This window comes from Phalacrocorax carbo, chromosome 3, assembly GCF_963921805.1.
Source record: "Phalacrocorax carbo chromosome 3, bPhaCar2.1, whole genome shotgun sequence".
NCBI classification, from domain to species: Eukaryota; Metazoa; Chordata; class Aves; order Suliformes; family Phalacrocoracidae; genus Phalacrocorax; species Phalacrocorax carbo.
The window spans coordinates 9,306,419-9,326,787 of record NC_087515.1 but is presented as its reverse complement, the minus strand read 5'-3'; the positions used below and the strand labels follow the sequence as shown (position 1 = coordinate 9,326,787).

General features: G+C 42.2%; 1 protein-coding gene and 1 long non-coding RNA gene across 2 annotated transcripts; one reads left to right on the top strand and one right to left on the bottom strand.

Annotated features, from left to right (window-relative positions):
- The first annotated feature begins 2,916 nt into the window (after positions 1–2,916).
- Positions 2,917–7,026, top strand: LOC135312441 (uncharacterized). Its single transcript, XR_010371961.1, has 3 exons — positions 2,917–3,079; positions 4,462–4,523; positions 5,742–7,026. It is a non-coding gene; the product is annotated as an uncharacterized LOC135312441 (long non-coding RNA).
- Positions 7,027–8,697: 1,671 nt separating this feature from the next.
- PIGM (phosphatidylinositol glycan anchor biosynthesis class M) lies at positions 8,698–10,812 on the bottom strand. Its single transcript, XM_009502887.2, has one exon. It carries the CDS (start codon positions 10,648–10,650, stop codon positions 9,331–9,333), a length of 1,320 nt encoding a protein of 439 aa, XP_009501182.2. The 5' UTR covers positions 10,651–10,812; the 3' UTR covers positions 8,698–9,330.
- Between the last annotated feature and the right edge of the window lie 9,557 nt (positions 10,813–20,369).

Here is a 20,369-nt window from a genome sequence, read left to right as displayed (position 1 = left end):
AACTCTTTAACCTTGTGCCCTGTCAACTGCAGAGTCTGTAGACAGGGTTTATTTTCTGATAAAAGATCACACTTGTTTTCTGCAGGCATCACTACTTTTTCTTACCTACAAACTAAGTTAATAATCCTAAATGGCAGTACCTATCATTCCAGAGCTAAAGGTAAACTATTATTAAAACAGAAGACTTTAGTAAGGACAGTTTCAGCTAAGGGCTGGATCTGTTTTATTTTGCAATGACACAAGGCATCAGCAGTAGGGTTGACTGGAGTTGTGCCAATTTATCTGGTTTCTCCCCCACTCTTTGTTTCCCCCATCTCACTGAGAACATGTGAAGTCCTGTAAGAAAGCTGGGGTTTACTTTCAGGAGAGAAGGTAGCCAAGCTCCAGGGGCTTGGTGTGCTTGAATTAACCTGGCCTAATAAGCTGTCTGAATTCACCTGGTTTTTAATTGCCTAGCCAGCTAAAACAGCTCTCTTTGATCATACAGACGTGTTTTGTCAGCTTTGATTTATCTTTTCTGCCCTTCTCACCTATCAATGTATCACCAGGTACTGTCATCTGTGAAATGCCAAGGAAACAACTCACAGTTGTGGTTTACTGTACAATCTGGTAGCATCTGCTTTGGAAAAAAAGAGCAAGCAGATGCACGGACCCAGAACTGAGATGTTATCTGACCTACAGCTTCAAGTGGTGTAAAAGAAAGGGAATAACCAAGTAACTGAGAACACTTTGTTATGGGAATGCTCTGCAGGGGACAGTTGTGTAGTTAACAACAGTTACTTAAAACAGCTACCTGATGGTAGGAACAGTCGTTGCGGATCAGACCAGTGTCCTTCTCCAAATGTGGCCAGCAACAAATAGAGAGCAAAACTAGAAAAAGAGAGGAGACATTTCCCCAGAAATACTTCCCTAGCTTGCCATGATTTGCAGACTGGTGAATTCCCAAGACCAGAGAAGGTGGTTTTTGTATTTAATAGCCCTTGACAAATTTTTCTTCTATGTATTTGTCCAGTTGTTTTCATAGCAATGTTACTTAGCACCCTCAGCCTCCTGTGCCTCCAAAATTAGGAGAATATTTGTCCACCATTTCCATTACTGAGGAATCTGCAAACGCCCAGTTCTCTTTACAGGAGAGCCGAGAGCTTTACCCCTTCCTTCCAGAGGGAGTTCAATCCAAAAACCTCAGGCCTTCAGCTGATGTAAGATTATGCTGAGTCTAATGAAATTCATTAAGTACTTTGTGTGTGAGCTTTTTCTCTGAACATATGTGACAAGGGAACTGGGGCTGGTCTCAAAGTAACTTCTTACTGAAGGATCAACCATTGTTCAGTCTTCACATCAGTTTTCTCTGCTGTAAAAAGTCTGTCTGTCAGTTTTCTAGACAGTTAATTCTAGACTTTCTAACCTTTCTAGACTTCACATTGTATATGAAATAAATATAATGAAAATTACTTTTTGCTCTGAGTCATATTTATCTGCATGCTTCTCATTTTGCATATACAGTCATGCCTGCCTCCACTGTGAAAAAGCAATTGGAATTCCACATTATAAAGTAACACATCAGTGGCCATCATCATACATTTTACTAAGAGGCAAATCTACCCCTCCACTCTCAGGCTATTGATCCGTCCTGGTAAAGGGCCTCACATGGCCCTGTAACCCAAAAGGGGCCTCTTCCTATGTACTTAGCAGATGCAGATTACCCAGTTGGGGTGGGCATGAAGTCCCTGAATTTGCTGCTGTACTATTATAGGAGAGGATATATATAGCTACATAGGATATATATGTATCTCTAAGGTATGTACAGATATATGAGAGAATATATATAGCTATTTTAGTACAGATTAAGACGACATCTGAGTGCCTTAAGAACCATGGAAAAATCTATTCTGGGCACGCTATGGGGAAGTTTGCATCTGTGCATTCCCACCACCTACAGCCTCCAGGACTGAGCATGCACTTTTCGAGAAGCTTAGAATGCTGAAGCAAATTTAGAGCTCCCTGTAACTGCTTCTGGCACAGCACATCTGGTCTGGATTTCATTTTGGTAGTCTGTGCATCTTTTAATGAAAGCTTTGGAGAAAGACCAAGGGAAAGAATTCATTGTTTCACCTGTATCTGAACACAGAATTGTAATTTGCCTTCATAGTGCTGCACAGCTAGTAACTCTAGGATAACATCATAATATATGTTTTATGAATACACAGAAACAGTTCTTCAGCCATTATCTCTTGCATCTGAGGCAACGGTAACTATTTATACCAGCTGCAGAGCTCTCTGGTTTCATTTGCCTAATATATTTTCAGTATGAACCTCCAATACAATCTAAGCAGACCACTAATAATAAAATCTTATTTATTTGCAGTATCAACTAAATGATACTGCATTCTAAATGATTTTCTTAATTGTCTAGCTTTTTACCATGAGTGCTGTTAATTTGCTTCCAGATCTTCATTTAGCTTCAGCACTAGTCCACCCTCTCATACAAATGCAATGCTGGAATGCACCTGAGAACCTAACATATCCCACAGAAAAGGTTTAAATATATGCAAAAAAAAAAAGGTATTTTGAATATTTTTTTAATCCAAATGCCTTCAGTTATGTGTTTACGGTTTACTAGCAGCCAGGCTCATAACTGTTTCAAACAAGACTGCAATCCCTGCACGGCAGCGTGTTACCGGCACAGATTAGGAGACACATCTTGGCTTGAATAAGTTGCCATTTCAATGGACTGAGCAATCAGAAGTGGCAGAGGCAAACAGCACAGCAAGCTGAAATCACTTGTTAATGATAAATTAGTGTCAGAGGCAAGACAATACTCAAGGTCCCCGGGGCCTCGCTTTTGCCCTTGTTTCTTGATCACTTTGCTCCATCCTGCACAAGCGAACTTTGGCCCCAGCCATGCAATATTTCTTTCTGGTGCACAAACAACATTTGGTTCACTTCCAGCAACAAACTTTCTTATACTTAATCAACCAGTTTATTAGAGCATGAAGGAAAATTGGTCATGACTTCAGTTCCTGTACTGCTGGAATTAACAAGCTGACTGTTGCCAGCACTCAACTTGGAAGTGCTAATGGTAATTAAAATCTTTTTTTAAATACATCTGACAGTTTTAAGGTGGAGAAGTACTTGTTACTTATGTGACTTTCCAGACTGTATATATATAAAAAAAGTGCTACTTTCTTCAGGAGGATGTCAGCTGTGGGAAAGAAATAATTGTTAATGAATTATTAATGCTGTGTGATATAGCATTTGTTCTCATTTAGTGAGTTTATGGCTATGTGTGTCCTTCAAACTCTTTGAGAAGCTTGAAACTAGAATTTACAAGTATTGCTATTTTTTGGTTAACTTTTTAGTTGTTATATTGCTACAACATAAAGTTATGGCAAAATAGTGCTAATCTTGAAGCTGACATAAACTATCAGTAGCTTCACTATCCTTTGACAAAAGCCCATTCAGTCAATATTCCCTCAGGTCCATTTGGGTAAAATACATTATATTAACAAAGTACTCCAACACCCAGCTCAAATGGGACTGTGTTCCAAAAGGTAACATTCCTAATTATTCAACATATTCACACTACACAGCGTGGAAGATAAAGGAAGGATAATCATACTTTGTTTTCCACTTCATTTTCTAAGCCTGATTCCTGGCTAATTCAATCTATTGGATCAGTGGGAGGGACATGGCATAGATTAAAAAAATGTTGACTGTCAGATCACCAGGGGATTTGAATTAATGTTCTTTTGCACAGAATGGAAGCATATGGGCCATAGAGTGCAACTCTCCTTGGAAAATTACTGTCAAAACAGCACCAGCTCTATTAACACAGCTACTGACTTGTGAAGCAGAAATCAGATTTTACTTGAGTTAACCTTCAAAAAGCAGTTTCAGAGTGCCTGCTCAGAAATACACTCTTGCCACACCAATTTTGCCTATTACAGCTTATACAAGTCACACCTGTACAACTCCACACATGCTACTATAGGATGTAACATCCTATAGACCCCCTTAAGATAACAAGAAGGAAGAAAAGTTATGTTCATCCACCCTGACAGTTGCTATCAAGATCCCATTCTCCTCCCATAAAAAGGGAAAGCACACTTGATAGAATACCCTTCATATAAATAACGTAGGTTTCACAGTGTGGGCTTACTGCTCAATTCGCCTGCAGCTCAGCTGATTGCCAAGGCTGAAGTTCTGACTTCATATATAATCAGATACAGATATTTCCTTTAGATATTTCTTCTACAGATGTTCTAGCTTGTTTCCCCACCAATTTCCACAGGATCTCTTATCTGTCATTTCTTTACGTGCAAGCTACGAAATGTTTTATCTATCTATCTGAAGAGAATGTTAAAGAGTCAAAGCTGAGTTCTAAGAATAAGAGGCTAAAGCTAAAGCTTTACCTATGCATTAAGTCAGATTGCCTCCAATAGCAACCTCTTGTTTCTGCAGAAGCCCATGCCGGCCTCAGCATGTGCCAGAAAGGAGAGTCTGAGGAATTCTGCTGAAACAAGGTACTGTTTACTTCCATTGTTAAAAAATGTCACGTTTTGGTCTTCTTTGTAACTACTGGACAGTGTCCAATGAAAAAGAGACTTAGAAGTTATTTAAAAATGCATGGATTGTGTGGATTTATTTCATACATTTATTAAGGTCCTTAGAGAAATGTAATGTAATTTTAAAAAAAAATAACAACAATGGTACTGCTTCATCAAGAAGAATTTTTAACTTTCTGATGCTTTTACTAATACAAAATGTAGGTCTCTGACCTCATTCGTCATCCATAAAGATGGAAGCAAGGCTTCTTCACAAACAATGTAACCAGTGCAGATTGTTGTAATGAAGAACATCAGGATACAGGCGGAATGTGCACCTTCAAATATAGTCAGGATTAGTTCGTTCTTGAACATGTCTGTTACAACTCCAGATCCCTGCTGCATATGCTTTTACTTTCCATATACATCAAAATTTATGTGATTCAAGTTTTGGAGTCACTAGAGATTTTGACTGCTGAATATCAGAACCATTTAAGAAACCTGTTTTACAGTGGGCAGCTCTGAAAAAAACCATGTTATTCAAAGGTCTCTTGACTGGGACTTTTGGTTTTGCTTCTGTATGTGCAGGTAAATGTTTAGGTTTGTGCATATGGTGCACATAAATATGCCCCTAAGCAAGGAAGTTGCATGAGTGGTTGGTTTTCAGTTTGACTAAAGGGTTTGTCCTAAATTCAGGATAATTCTATTCCATAATGCTGCTATCATTAGGATATGCATGCTGCAGCTGTCTTTGGATAACATATGAAGAATATACTTTTTGAGTTCCATGTGTTCACTATATATTTCTGCAGCCCCTCTAACAGAGACGCCTCATTCTTCTCAGCTAAAAAAGGAAAGAATTTGCTCATAATTTACTGTCTTTTAAAACTTGCTTTCTCCATAAAACCTTAGGAAAAATGTTGGAGTTTCCCCTTGCTGTTAAATATAAAAGCTTCAAGGTTTCTTTGAAAAAGGAAACTGATGAGCTCAGCTGAGAGCACATAATTGCTGCCTGTACTATATTACAGGAGTCAATACAATGCTAGTAACAGACACAGGGCAGTTACTTAATAAGGACCAGGTACATGGTTATCATGTCAGAGATGGCAATTTAGCATGCTCATACTAAAACTTAATGAGACATTTATTATTACATTCTTTGTTTACCTTATCTAATTCAATTTATAAATTTTACAGCAAATCATTGTTAAATGCTGAAGCTTTGACTAGTCACCTGTGAACCCAGCCATGAGCCTTTGGCCTATAGGCTAAAGTGAAAATAGCAAGGCAAAAATGTTATTTGTCCTGGTGTTTCTTTTCTTCTTCTCGTCTTTCACATCTTGCACTTTGCACTTCAGGGCTGGTTTCAGCGTTAATGTGAAAAAAATGTGCAAATGAGACATTTCATTGGGTACTTCAACATTTTTTAAAAAAAAATAGTCAGCATTACAATTTTGCAACCCATGGTAGGGAATGAAAGCTAGTATTCAGACACTTCAGTTCCTAATTACCAGAAGATAAATGGACATAAAATTATTAAGCAAAGAATCTGAACGCCATCAAAAGTAATAAATGTTCCATAGGAAATGAATTTGATAAATTTTAAGGGCATTATAATTAATCACCATGACTTGTTCATGAATTATAACTTGTTCTGCACTCGGCTACAATTATTTTGATTTAAAGCTTTTTATCAGTGAATAAAGTTATTCAATTCCATTTAACTCTCTAAAGTGATTTGCAAGATCTAAACTCTCAAATATCTCTCCTGTTTGCTTCTTTCAGTTCATTTCTCCCATCCAGCCTTCTATGAGTCACTGAATTATTTCTAAATCCCAAACACATTTGGGTGACTAGCTTACTTACAAAACAACAACTGTAAAAAGAGGGACTCATACTGGATTATTAAATTGATGACTGTAAATCTAAGTTTGTATAAAAGCCTTTTTATAACTTATTTGTGCACGATTTTCTCAAATCATTGCTGAAGGGCTGTTATTGACCTGCAAAGAGAAGGTACTCTTCAGTCCCTGTTGCTGCAGAACTTGCCTCTGAAGGCCTTAAAATGACTTAGCTATTAATGAATCGAGAATATATTTGTCATAACAAAATTATTTATTGCCTAAAACCCAACACTACAATTCTGTCATGAACATGATAACTCGAAATGCCATTTTTTTTGAAGGTTTCTGAAGGTGGAAATGCCTTTTGGCTTTCATTTGCTTTCATTGCCAACAGGAGGGAAAAAATAGGGAAGTAGAAAGGTCTGGAAACAGCTTAATTAGGTCTGTTAAAGAGATACAAAATATTGCTTTTGGGGAAGAAAACATGCTATTTGCAACAGAGGAATGTATAGTGGGTAATAGAAGATCAGTTGCAAGGGAAAACGAGCTTTCGCCTGCACGTCGGGATGGGGTGAGCAGAGGCACCAGCACAGAAGAGCCTCTTCGGTCTGAGGAAACACTAACTGCACATGTCAAACTCCAGCTCGGAAAATAAAACCACACCAGACATGCAGAAGGTGTTGGTGATTACTATAAAACTAAACTGTGTGTGAAAGTGGCCTGTGTCACCAGCCTTTTGACTGATAAACCTCTTGTGGAGACAAGATGGTGCTAGAAGTCTTCCTTCCCTCATCCCAAGCAAAGCCAGAAGGAAAACAGTGCCGCATCTTTAAGACCTGCCCCAAAAAACCAAGACAGTTTGTCAAAAGAATATCCATTTCCTCATCCAATTTCTGGATTTACACAGAAGAGGCTGGCAGGATCTTCACCATGTGAAGGTGAGCGTGAGTACAGACGGTGGGGGAAATCAGAATGCCTTCCAGTGGGGGAGGAGAACCATCCCCCGCTGCTCTGAGGAGGGGAAATCATCCTTCCTCCTACCACAACATCAGAACGGCTGAACTGGTCCAGAGCAGTGTAAGGATGTTGTCACACCTCCTGATAACACACTCTTTGGCTCTGGGCCGTTGGGGCTCAGGGCTTCCTCTCCTTTCACATAACCACCTCAAAGGGGCGGAGAAGCAATGGGACAAATCCACAGATCAAAGCACTGCAATTCAGCCTCACAAACTACAGCCAGGAAAGACAACCCCATACATGAGAAAGCCGGGAGCCATTGCAGTCGTGGGGAAGAGGGCTGCCTTGGGAGACGGCAGGATTCAGCGAGGCAGCATGGCAAGCACGACGCCAGAAGGCAAACCTTGGCCACATCCTTTCCCACTGACAACATTGGGAATCCCACTGAGCGGCTGAAGCTATTTTTGCCTTGAAGCTCAGCTCCATGTTACACACTAAGGGTTTCACTTTCCCATAGTGTGTAACTAGAAGCTGAGAAAAATATGAAAACTCTTAAATTTGGCACATGCCTATTTAAACTCAAGATTTAAAAAAAAAATACATCACCGGTTTCCACCTCTGTCACGGGCTGAGTACACCAGACCTCTCGTAGGATGTTCTGCAGGAGAGTATTGACTCCAAAATGGCTCTGAACTCCTCCCGCTACCAGCCAACACTCAATTCCATACCTTCTCGTGTCTCATCTGGGAAAAAATACCTCATTTTGACAGCTGGTAGAGCTTCTTATTTTAAAACTTTCCCTTTCTTCTGGCAACTGCTCCATTTCCTCAATTCCTTTCACTTTCTTTTTCATTTATTTTTAATAGTAGAGATATCAAACTACTGAGAAACTACATTTCCAGTTACTTTTTCGTATAAACTCTAATGCTTTTGGGACACAGGTACCATTCTAGCTGTACTTTTGACTCTGCATTTCCCACTATTAACATCTACAAAAGCTACTAATTAACTGCAGTTTAAAGCAGTGGCCTCTTTTCTAGAGTGTGGCAGCAAGGCACATAAATATTTTGCTTTATACATCTCTCTGATTCAAGACAGGTATTTGGAAAAATATTCCTCCGTGGCAAGAGGAATAAATCTGGTTAAAAATTCAAAGACCACTGAAAAGGCAAAAATATATAACTGAAATAGTGGGCATTCCCGAATTCTAAAATAAATTAAAAGTTTCACAGAGTTAGTGACTTGTATGAAATAACCACTTTTTTCCTACTACGCTGAAGAAAGAACAGGTACAGGCCACAAACACTGCATAGATAAAATGACACCGTGAAAAAAACACTAAAAGTCCAGTGTCCATATTAAGTGATTGCCTTGTATTTATTCACCATCTTAACCCTCGCAAAACACCCCACCCACTTACTGGAATGTACAAGACTGTCAAACCCCAATATCCCTTTATAATCTGTTTTTCTAGAGAGGCCAAAATCCTCGACAAGTAAAGGATCAGAGTAACAATGAAAAAATTGGTGTCAGGGAGTAAGATGATCGGTGCTGCTCCACGCGGGGGTACAAGCGGGAGCTGAGGGTGACCCTGGCACAGGCCGCACCCTCGCTGACCTGGGCAGAGTCACACCGTGTCTGGAGATGGCAGGCGGAGCTGGGTGCTGGTCCATCACAGCCACAAACGTGTCAGGTGATGAACTGGTCCAGGGTCCTTCTGGGGATTCCCACCAGGGGCAGCAGGAGTTAAGGGCTGGAGAGGTTACAGCAGTTTCAGGGTCCACACAGGAGACAGGTGCATCTGCGGACACTGCTCAGGGCAGGATCGGGGCTGCTCAGGGCAATTAAGGCCAGTCAGTGCCCTCACAGCCCAGTTTGCATACAACATGCTCTAGGGCAATGTGCATGCATTTATATCAAAGTGCTAGTGGTATGAAAAGCCTTGTTAAAGACAGTAATGCCGTTTCTGGATTTCGGCCTGTTTATTACTGTTGTTTGAGTTTTTTTGAACCTTGTGCTTCTTTTTGATAATGTGAAATAATCTGAACGATTATGAGGCTATTAATAAAAAGGAAAAGCAAGCCTGCCAACCATATAAGTAAAAAGGTGTTGTATCCTTTGAACTCCAGAAAATACGCAGGAGCCAGCCACAGGCCTTGTCCAACAAACCACAGAAAGAGAAGCAGCGCACCACGACACCAGGACATTTTAAGACTAGGCATTATGAGGGGCAACAGGCAGAGATACCAGACAAAATACTGGGATGTGCATACTTTGTTAAAACTGACAAAAATAGCCGTGTGTAGGAAACAACAGAAAGCAAGGTCTCTGTAAAATGCTACGGACACAACCAGGAGCAAAAGCAGCTGGGGCAGGAAAGCTGCAAGCCCAAGGGCAAAACTCCATTTGCTCTCTGCTGTTAAGTACAACATGTAGAAATAGGGAGAGAAGTTATGGCGGATGTCCCTCCTGGTCAGGTGGTAGAGGTAGGCATGCTCCAAAAACTCCCAGCCGTAGAGGCGATAAAATGCGACAGTCAAGGCAGCCAGCACGGATCCGGCAACCGTTCCAAAAAGCAGCACATCACGGTTCAGCACCTTTACAAAAAGCTCCCAGAGGTACCTTACAAACGTAAACTTTGCTTTTTTGTCACACCCGGCCTCCGCTGCCCCTTCCCCGCCACCCCGCCTGCTCCGCAGGTGGAGCGCTATGGGCAGCGCGTAGGTCAGCGGGTATATTTTCAGATGCACGGCCAGCCCGTAGCAGACCGCGGCCTTGGCCACACTACCCCCTTCCACGAAGTAGAGGGTGGCGAGGACCAGCAGCGCGACCAGGGCCTCCGCGTTGCCCCGGCTGGAGATGGCCATGGGCAGGGGGTTGAGGAGCCAGGCGGCGGCGCAGCACCCGCAGGCCTGGCCGGCGGCGACCCCTCGGCGCCGCAGGGCCCGGTAGGCGACGAGAGCAGCTGCCAGGTCCCCCGCCACGAAGAGCAGCTTCCCGAAGGCCTCGGCCAAGCAGACGTTGGGGGTCAGGAGCCAGGCCAGCAGCGGCGTGTAGCGGTAGGTGGCCCGCCGGTAGGGCGACCGCCCCTCGGCCACCAGCCGCGCCGCGTCGGTGAAGACCCGGTAGTCGACGTCGGTGTACCGCACCCGCGCGGCCCCGTCCTGCCGCACGCCGTAGAGCACCAGGCCCAGCCTCGCCAGCAGCGCCGCGCCCAGCGCCGCGCCCAGCCCCGGCCGCCATCCCGATCCCGATCCCGGTCCCGGTGCCGGTCCCGCCGTCCCGCCGTGCCTCCATGCCGCCATCCCCGCGCAGGGCCCGCCCGCCCGACACCGGTGGGCGCGCGGAGGGGCCTGGGGGGAGGGGAACAGCGGCGCGCGGCCGAGCGGGGCCCTGCCTTCCGCCCGTATGCGTGTGCGTGCGTAGGTGTGTGGGAGGGAAGGCGGCACCGCGCACGCGCGCAGCCGTTACTGTTGGGCGGCGGCGCGTGCGTGATGCAGGCGCTGAGGCGGTTGCCCTTAGCTCCCGCACGCTGAGGGCAGCGGCTGGTCACCCTGCCCCGCCCCGCCGGAGCGGCGGGCGTCCCCCGCGGAGCCTCCTGCCGGTCGGGGCTGCGGGACCCGGCGTCCTCCGCTCTCGGCGGCCGAGGGACGCGGGCGGGGGCAGCGCCGCCCACCCCCCGCGCCCGGGCAGGGGCAGGGGCAGGGGCAGGGGCAGGGGCAGGGGCAGGGGCAGGGGCAGGGGCAGGGGCAGGGGCAGGGGCAGGGGGAGGTGTGTGGAGCTGCGCGGCCTCCCCGCGTCTGAGCAGGGGCGTTGAGGTGGTAGCGGCGGCTTGTGTTTACTGCGGCGGGGTGCGGTGGCTCGCTGCTGTGCGCGCCGTCCCGCAGCGCGGGCTGGAGCCTTGCCAGGGCACGGGCAGCTCCGCTAAGGGGCGTAGGAAGAGGTGCGGGGCCTCCCTCCCCGGCCGCCGCCGCTGCTGCAGCCTCTCCGGGGCGGGGAGCAGCGCTAATCTGTGAGGCTCTGTGGGCAGAGGGGCAACATATGCAATGGTGGTTAAGTAAGAAGGAGGAGGAAAAATAACATCTGTTATTTACCTTCTGCAAATGGTTGTGTTTTGCCTAGACCCTCTAAAGCAGTTAGGTAAGCTTCCTTCCACAGTGAATTTCTCATTTACTTAGGTCAGAGAGGGTACTGTGGAAATCAGAGCTTAGAGTGAGTTATTTACAACAAAGAAAGTAAGTCTACTGTATTTTGAGGCTTCTTATATTTTTTTCAAATAGTTTTCCTGTCTGGATATTTTCTATAGATTTTTATGTCAGTTGAATTGTGGCTGACTGAAAAACAGGTATTTATTACTTACTAATATTATGAGTTTCATGCCAGAACTGAGTAGGGTTTTTTCAGAGACACTTTATTAATCAAAAAATGTGCATTTACTAGATTAGTACTTAATTGCAACTGCATTCTTTTTGCCGAATGGTTTCATTTGGGGACACTTTGGGAGCTGCAACATTGCTGGCTCACATTGCCCACAAAAAAGAATCTACTTTTTCTCTGTTCTGGGGACACTTGTCTGAGAACTAGGAGCAGATTTTTTGCATTTGGCACAGAAGTCTCGGAGGGTGTCCTGACTGGTGGACTATTCAGGGGACAAGAGATATTTGTGTACGCAGCTATTAATTTTTATCTGTTAAGACTGGTTTACTTTGCATAATAATACAATGGCACATAGGCTGAGGTGTCCAATGGGAGAAGCATAACTAACCTGGAGAATCAGTTTTTCCTCTGTATAGGTCACCGGATATCTACATGTTCTATACTGAACTGGACATTCTCAACAGGAATGCTCAAGAGACTTCCCTGTTAACTCATCATACGGCATCATTAAGTCCTAAAACTGATGGTTAGGGTATTTTTGGGATGGGGCATGAGGGTGGTGGTTGCTCCTTCATAAATTGTTGCTTACTCACTACTACTGTTCTACTTTAGAACAGGAAAGATTTGTTACATCACTTTACCTCCTTCCTTCTTTTATATACCTTGTGCTATAACAGTCGGGATACTTTTACAGAAGGTTACATCACCTTACCCTTTGTTGTGCCCAAGATATCCTCTGGAAATGCTACGAGATAGAAACTTAATCAGATCATTGGAACTGAAATCACTTAATATTCTGTGGAACTACAAGTCTAAGCAAATGTATACATGTAGATACTCCTAAATTTTTTGTGTCAGGAAGGTTATTGCTCACAAAGAACTGTTCTTGCCATCTGCCTGCTTTCTCCCATGACTGCGATTCTTCTGTTGCTGCTTTGGATGTAATATGTTTGATTATTTCAGATCCTCTGAGGAAACTTTATTGTCAGAACAGAATGCATTGCAGTTTATTTGCTGAAGTGTCTTAAAGTTTAATGATGTTGATTAAATAATACTATTTTAATAATACATTTAGGAGTTTGCAGGCCTGTCAACTGTTTTTTGTCTATTTCTGACAGTCTGTTTTCAGACAAATCTTTTATTCTCATCTGAAGTTAATAGAAGTTGTGTAGCTATCCATAGTGACCGTGTATCTGGATTCTAAAGAGGAAAAGGTGGGTAATTTAATTCTAAAGGGTTGCGAAGTTAATAAAACAGAAAATCTACCTTAGCTATTGCTGTATATGCTGTGACTGTATGACGTTGCCTGAGCTGGAAAAAGAATTGATTTTCCTTATCAATAATTTAACATCTTGGAGCTCTTCAGAGAATTAAGGTTTGGCTCAAAAATGTGTTTGGCTTCCGATTTGATACCAGCTTGCTTAACCTGATTTGTCATGTACTGTAGACTTTAATGCAGGAAGGATGGCAGTCTTATTAAAGTTATAAATCTCTTGTTCCTGTAAAATGCTGCTTTTATTTATACAAGCCACCAGGAGTCATTTTTAGAAAATGCTGTGAGGTAAAAACTAATAGAACTGCTGGGACTGACGCTGATTGATCCCGGTGCACATACAAACAGTACGAAGAAAAGAGTGGAGTCAGCCATAACTGCATGAAATATTAACTAAATAGGAATGCATGTATACATTTATATACATGCACATGTGCACGAACAGGTTTTTTTTCTATTACCTACCATCTGTTTGGTTTACACAGTCTCAAAGATTGAACTGTCAGATATTTTATTATCTGGAGTTGCTGCTTCTGTTGCATACTCATGGCAGCAGATGATATGCCTGATCTCAAATCTTAACTTCTCACATCTTCTGTAATAGAGACTACCTCAGCAGCACGGGGACATATATTCCAGAAACTACCCCACATGCCCTGTCGTTACTTAAGGTTTACACAGCAGTAGTGGTAGCAAGGGGGCAATGAAACTGGGGCCTTGTCATGCAAAGTGCTCGATGGCCTAATGGAAGTTTTTGTCATCTGAAAACCAAGGTACAACGGGAGGGTAACAGCTGGTGAGTGAGGAAGAGAGTGACAAGCTGGTTCCTGGTCAGTCAGGAGCAGTCATTGCGGTTGGTCGTGTACTTGCCTTTCAGGGGTGTACTATCCACGCTACAGTGGAAGGTCAGTTTTGAGGAGGCATAAACTGAGGCTGCTTTCATTGACAAACACAGATGAATGTATGGTTAAAAACTAGATCTGATGGATACGGTGTGACTAAATACTGTACGGATTAACAGATTACATGTGAGAACATGGAGGAGAACGAGGAGGCTACTGAAGGGGCATGAAGAAGTTGACAATGAATTAGATGATGATTCTGGCAGCAGTGCTTTGAAGTAACATAAGGGAGACGTGGTGATTGTTAGCAGTGCGAGGAAAAGAACAAGTGTTGGGTTGCAATGGTGAAAGCCTCACTAAGATTCAGATGGCTTAGGAGGCTAAAGAAGCTTAAATATCTGAAAAGTTATGGAAGAAAGAGCAGTAAGAGGAGGCAGGCAGGCAGAGGACCCTTTCACATGCCACGTTTCAGCTCGTTCTACTGAGATCTCGGGGTGAGGCACTTCTCATACAAGTCACTTCTGCAGTCACCTCATCCTTAATGGTTAGCTGTACTTTGAGATTTTGTTGTTGAGTTAGGAGATAAAATTTGATCAAAATGACTAATACATTTTTAAATAAATTGTCATATTGTATGTGTGCTGTGACATAAGTCTGTGTGCGTAAAAGGTGGTAGGAAGGCTGAGTATTTAAGATGTAGGAAGAAATATCTGGGGCAATAGCTGGTATATGGTCTTCAGACTTCTGAAAGGGGAGAGGCTGCTCTGCTGTCACTTATTAGAGTTCTCTTTTAATTTTCTTGGGGTTTGAGCCCAGATTTTTTCTGCACGTGAGAAATACTCCTGCTTAATATATTTATAAACTGACAGTAAATTTTTGATAAGGTGATTGGTACCATCTGTTTCTTGCAGTACATGAAATTTGTTAGGAAAAAGTGACTAACACTTAGATACTTTGGACTTGATAAAATAAATTGTTTTTGCAAATATGATTGATGCCTTTCAAATATTTGTAGTGTGTTGAACTTTAGGTATTATTGGCAAAAGGAAAGTATGGTTAAGATTATGTAATGAAGTGTTCATTTCTGCTTTAATATTGAAATGAATAATACAAAAGGCTTTGGAAAAAAAACATAAGATGAAAAAGCACGTTAGAACTTGTTGCAGAAGAAAATCACTATTATAAGGTCGCCACTATTCCCTTAAGGTTTTCCTGTTAATGTGTTTGCTTAACACTGCTTGATAAATCTATATCCGTATTCACACATTATGCTAAAAATGCGGCTATTCAGAGAATATGATCTGACTTGTAAAGGAATTTGTTTTTTCACCACATTATGGTTTTGCACAATATGCTTTAAGTGGTGCTTGCGGAGTTCTCTTTACGGTGGTTATGCTGATTGTATGTCAGTGTACTAGGTAAAATGCTAGCCCTTCAAAGAAAATAAGTACTGGATAAACATTATGCTGTAGGGAAACCTGTTAAAAGCTAGTATTTTGGAAAAAAGGCTGCAGCTTAGAAAACACATGTGGCAGGTTCGTCAGCAAGAGTAAGTTCAGTGAAGTATGATGCTGGCCTCGGGAGAGATTCCAAAAAATATGCCTGCTTTATTCAAGGCAGTGGTGTATCTGAAATGTGATACAGTAAAAATGAGTTACCTGCTTGTAAGTTGAGCTATGCCCAGCTCTCTCACTGCCTGACTTGAAATGCCAAACAGAAGTGTTTTACCCCTTTTTACTGCTATAGCACTAACTAATGGGGCAGGCAGCCCAGTGGATTAGGATTCCAGAAGTGGGAGTGTACAGCAAAGAAATGAGCTGAATTTCCTCTGCTTTTTTTTTTTCTGTTTACTTCTGCTAACAAAAGAATGCATAGAGACAACTGGTGAGAGCCCAGGCAGGAGAGAAACTGGAGACAAATGACAGGTTATGGATTTAGGAGATTGTTGGAAGATGGAGGGTTCCTGGCACAAGACTGCTGATTCTGTCTGTTGTGCAGAGCCCAACGACACACCCTGTAAAAGGCTGAATCTAACAGAGTTAGACATAATTTCTTACCGATTTTTGAAGGCATAAGTGAAGCAATACATATTGAGAACTGTTGAAGTCTCTGACAGAGCATTTTATAGACATCTATATACATATTTATATACTAAAACTATATAGAGTATGTATTTACTATATAGAGTATGTATTTACTATATAGAGTATGTATTTACTATATAGAGTATGTATTTACTATATAGAGTATGTATTTACTATATAGAGTATGTATTTACTATATAGAGTATGTATTTACTATATAGAGTATGTATTTACTATATAGAGTATGTATTTACTATATAGAGTATGTATTTACTATATAGAGTATGTATTTACTATATATGTAAATTTGTTACATATATGTGTGATAAACATACTTAAGGAGTAATAGCTGTCTCTTTCCAAATGTCCAGAGTTTTTAATCACTTTAGATACCTCTCTTTTTTGTCTGAAATGTGGGGTAGCGGAGCTTGAGAATATGTGGTGTGTGGGACCCCTCCTCTGTTCAAGCAATAACATTTGTGGTGCTTTATATAAGTGAGGAGATTAGATTTTGAGCATCTGAGATGCCCTTGGCTCAAGAGCCATTACCTACCAGTGCAGCCAGCCATAAGTGTCCTAAACAGTGTTAAGTCACAATACTTGATTTTTAAGTAAGGGAAACATTCTGTGTATTTTTAGTTTATAACAACTTAATTGAATGTTTTCCAGTTCTTTGGAGGAGGCAAAGAGACAAAACTTGGAATGCATTTGTTTCAGTCTTCTCACACAGTTCTTTTTTTACCAAATATAACGGACACCCTGTACTTAGTGGGGTAGGGGGAATCTGTCTTCTAGCTAGACTACCACCTTCTGCATCACCGAGACCTCCACTAATACCCAGTTCCTGAGGTCATATTGAGATATATGAACGAGACACAAAACTATTCTGAACCTCTGGTCTTGTTTTTTAGATTGACAAGTAGACATCAAGTATAGAGAGAAAAATCACATTGAGCTCTGCTGCTGAGCTTGTTTATTTCCTAGCACTACTTTTAGAACAAGTGGGACATAGGCATGAAAAGTGATCAAAGGTAAGCATCAATAATTTGTTTAGAATAGGTCTGAATTACTTTGGCTCAGTGGCTGAAGTAATAAATAAGTGCAGAATTCTGGGCTGTAACTCACAAGTTACAGGAGCTGTGGTCGAGGCCAGAACTCTATCGTCGTCCCTTGAAACAACACAAGCAGGCACTGAGACACAAACCATATCCATGGGTAGCTAAACTGTGGAAACTTGGAAACTTGACCTCTGCTAGCTTAGGTGACATTTGGGTTCCATGGGATCCAAGAACATAAAGAGTTCTGATCAAACCTTTTCCTGAGGAAGAAGCAGCCATAGCTTCTCTTAGTCTTTCCCATCCCCTTCCTTAGACTTAATTTTCTAGCTAAGATACTGTTTATGCTGCTGCTTCCCCTGTAGTAGGGAAAATCTATTTTACCTGAAAGCCTATTTTTGTAAAGCTGGTGGGAATTTAATCTCTGAATATTGTTCAATATTATGCCACTGCATTAGAGGTGGGGAGACCAACCCTGGTTTTATGGACTTACTGTGTTCAAAGTACAAGGAAACAGTTCTGATTAATGAGTCCTTTAATGTGTAGCAGAGGGCCATAACCTGCCATAGCTCCATTTCCAGCCATTTATCTTTCCATGCTGTGCTCATCTCTCTTGGTCTCCTGGTTAAGAGGACTGAAATAAGAACTAGTGTTATGCCAACACATAGTAAATAGAACACCTTAATGTAAGGCATAGGAACGACAGATAGGAAAGGTGAATGAAAAAGTAGTATAATTCTCTCTAATAAACAATAGGTTCCGTGGAAACAGGTGAAATGTGATTTATTTCCTATTCCAAGTTTGCTCAATATAAATAACTGTATAGCCATGGTGGCCTTCTGCGTATCCCTTGGTATGTTGTGTTTCAGTGTAACTAGAGTAAGTAATAAGATTGAGCATATAAGATTTAAAAAACCACAGCTTATTATTAGCAAGTTCCAATACCATTTCTTAAGGGATTCTGCTGGAAAGAAATGGTTGGAGATTCTAGAAAGGGTTAGGTTGCACAACTGCTAAGAAAACGTATGCAGTCCTTCAGAGTGAGTGCTAGGTGATTTACCTGAGATATAGGAGACCTGCATTTGGAAAGGTGTAAGGATGTCGTCTTCGTTCCTGGAGGTACTGTGCAGCATAGTTTTGTTAAACTCTGGAGGACAAAGAGTGATAGGGAGGAAAGCCAGCTCTTAACTGATGGTTTGATCCAAACTACTGGGTGTCTTTGTTTGTTTTTTTGGCTTAGTTAAAAAAAAAAAGACGTTTGTTCAAGAACATTGAGTAATTATTGGGAATTCTCTCTGGAGACTTGCCAGGGGAGCAGAGATCTCAAGTGCTTCTGCAGGTTTTTTGGGAGAAAGGTGACTGACTAATAGAGATGCTGTTATTTCTCCTGGAAGGTGAAGGACTGCAGCCAGAATTCAAGACACCAGGGAATGAATGTTACCCCGAGCATTGTTCCTAAGTGTTGTGGTCAGAAATTGCCCCTTCTTCCATTAGGTGCAGTGGTCCAGACATGCTGCACAGAGTTGTTGCATACGAGGCTTTGCTGTTCTGTGGCTGTGCTCATGTTTGCAGTTACTCACTGAGATAAAAAAAAAAAGTAACTCTACTTACAGATGCAGTCTTGAACTAAATCTCACTGGGATGGCTGAGATGAACAGTAGGGGACTATCCTCACACCCGTTGTTTCTTATGCTTTTGGGCATCAGATAGATTTCCAAGGATGCGGTGGTGCTTTTTTCCTCAGTAGATATGAAGATGAGTTCTAAGCCTCTATAGCAGATAGAGCAGTTATGTAGCACTAAAAGGTTTCTAAAATTACTTAATAAAATTGATGATGCAGTTTCCTGCTTTTGTCTTCATGGTCAAAACCAATCAATGGATCACAGAAGTTACTATCTTAATTTATATTGTGTGACCAAAAAAAGACCTTATGAACAGCTGCCTTTCCTTCTCAACAGTAAACATCTTAATGTTTCTTCTGTCAACAATCCTGATGACACTGTTGCACTTACTTTCAGTACCAGGTACAAACATTGAAAACTGTAAAAAAAAAAAATATATAAAAAAAAAAGTCCCTTAACCTTCTCCATTCTTTTTTCCAGATGGCATTTTGATCTGGTCACAGTGAGAACAAAGGGAAGATAGGACCTAGTGCAGGGTGGGCGTGGGGGTCAGTGGGAGCACCTACTTCCCTTTGAATGATTTTAGCTTTCATTGGGGAAAACTCACATGCTTTGGTGAGAGGTTCTTGTCTTACCACCTACTTTTTTGTGCTGACATAATGCCTTGGGGAGCTGTTCACAGAAATAAGACTGAAGCATTACATTACAAGAGATTCAGGCCTGTAAGCACTGTACTGGACAATATATATAAACAAAAGTACATGGTGCTTGGATTGTTATGGGGCTTCCTTTTACCCCATGGTAATAGGATGCAGCCTCACTATTTTCCAAGCTGTGTCTGTGTGGCTGATAAGAAGCAGCTGTTAGAAAAGGCAGTGCCCAGCTGCGAGGGCTAACCGTGCTGGAAGGAATCCAGAGCTGCTGTTTGTGAGGAGCTACAGCAAGCGAGAGAGAGAGTGTGCATGTTAGAACGTAGGTCTTCTCCTGTGGGAGTGGTGAAAGAGAAGAAGGAATATGTCTCTGCTGTTCACTTTCTTCTTCTTGAATGGGGACATCTAGAAGAAAGTGCAGGTGGGGTTTCCTAGTGTCCCTGGCCCCACAAGAAGGAACAGCCTGTAGGAGAGAGGAGCAGCTGTTAGGGAGCTCTGGTCTGTAGCAATACGCATAATCCTCTGGTCTTCCCAAAGCTGGTTTTGCACTTTGCTTCCAAGTGTGTCTGAGCTCTATATCTACCTAAGTAGAAAAGGTCTGGGTTGAAAAAAATATATGTTAGGTTTGCTCACACAAGAGTGCTCTGGACGATGGCTGGGACTGCTAGCCAGGTATAGAGTGGTGAAAAATTGTGAATTAACATTATCTGAGTTTCTGTGTCTTCCCAAAACTTTGCAATATACAGTTGTTCTCTGTTGCATAAAACTTCAAATACTCCCTCTGCAAAAGGAATGAAACGTTCTTTTAGCTACCTGTGGTGCTTTTGACCTTAACCAATAAAGGGCTTCCCTGTCTGTTGTGGTTTAACCCCAGCTGGCAACTGAGCACCGCACAGCGGCTCGCTCACTGCCTCCCAGTGGGATGGGGAAGAGAATCAGAAGAGTAAAAATGACGAAACTCCTGGGTTGAGATGGGTTGAGCAGAGAAGGCCTTGACTCTGTGTAAGCACTGCTCAGCCACAACAAAAACATCCCTCTGTTATCAGTACTCTTTCAAGCACAAATCTAGAACGTAGTCCCACAGTAGATACTGTGAAGAAAATTAACTCTATTTCAGCCAA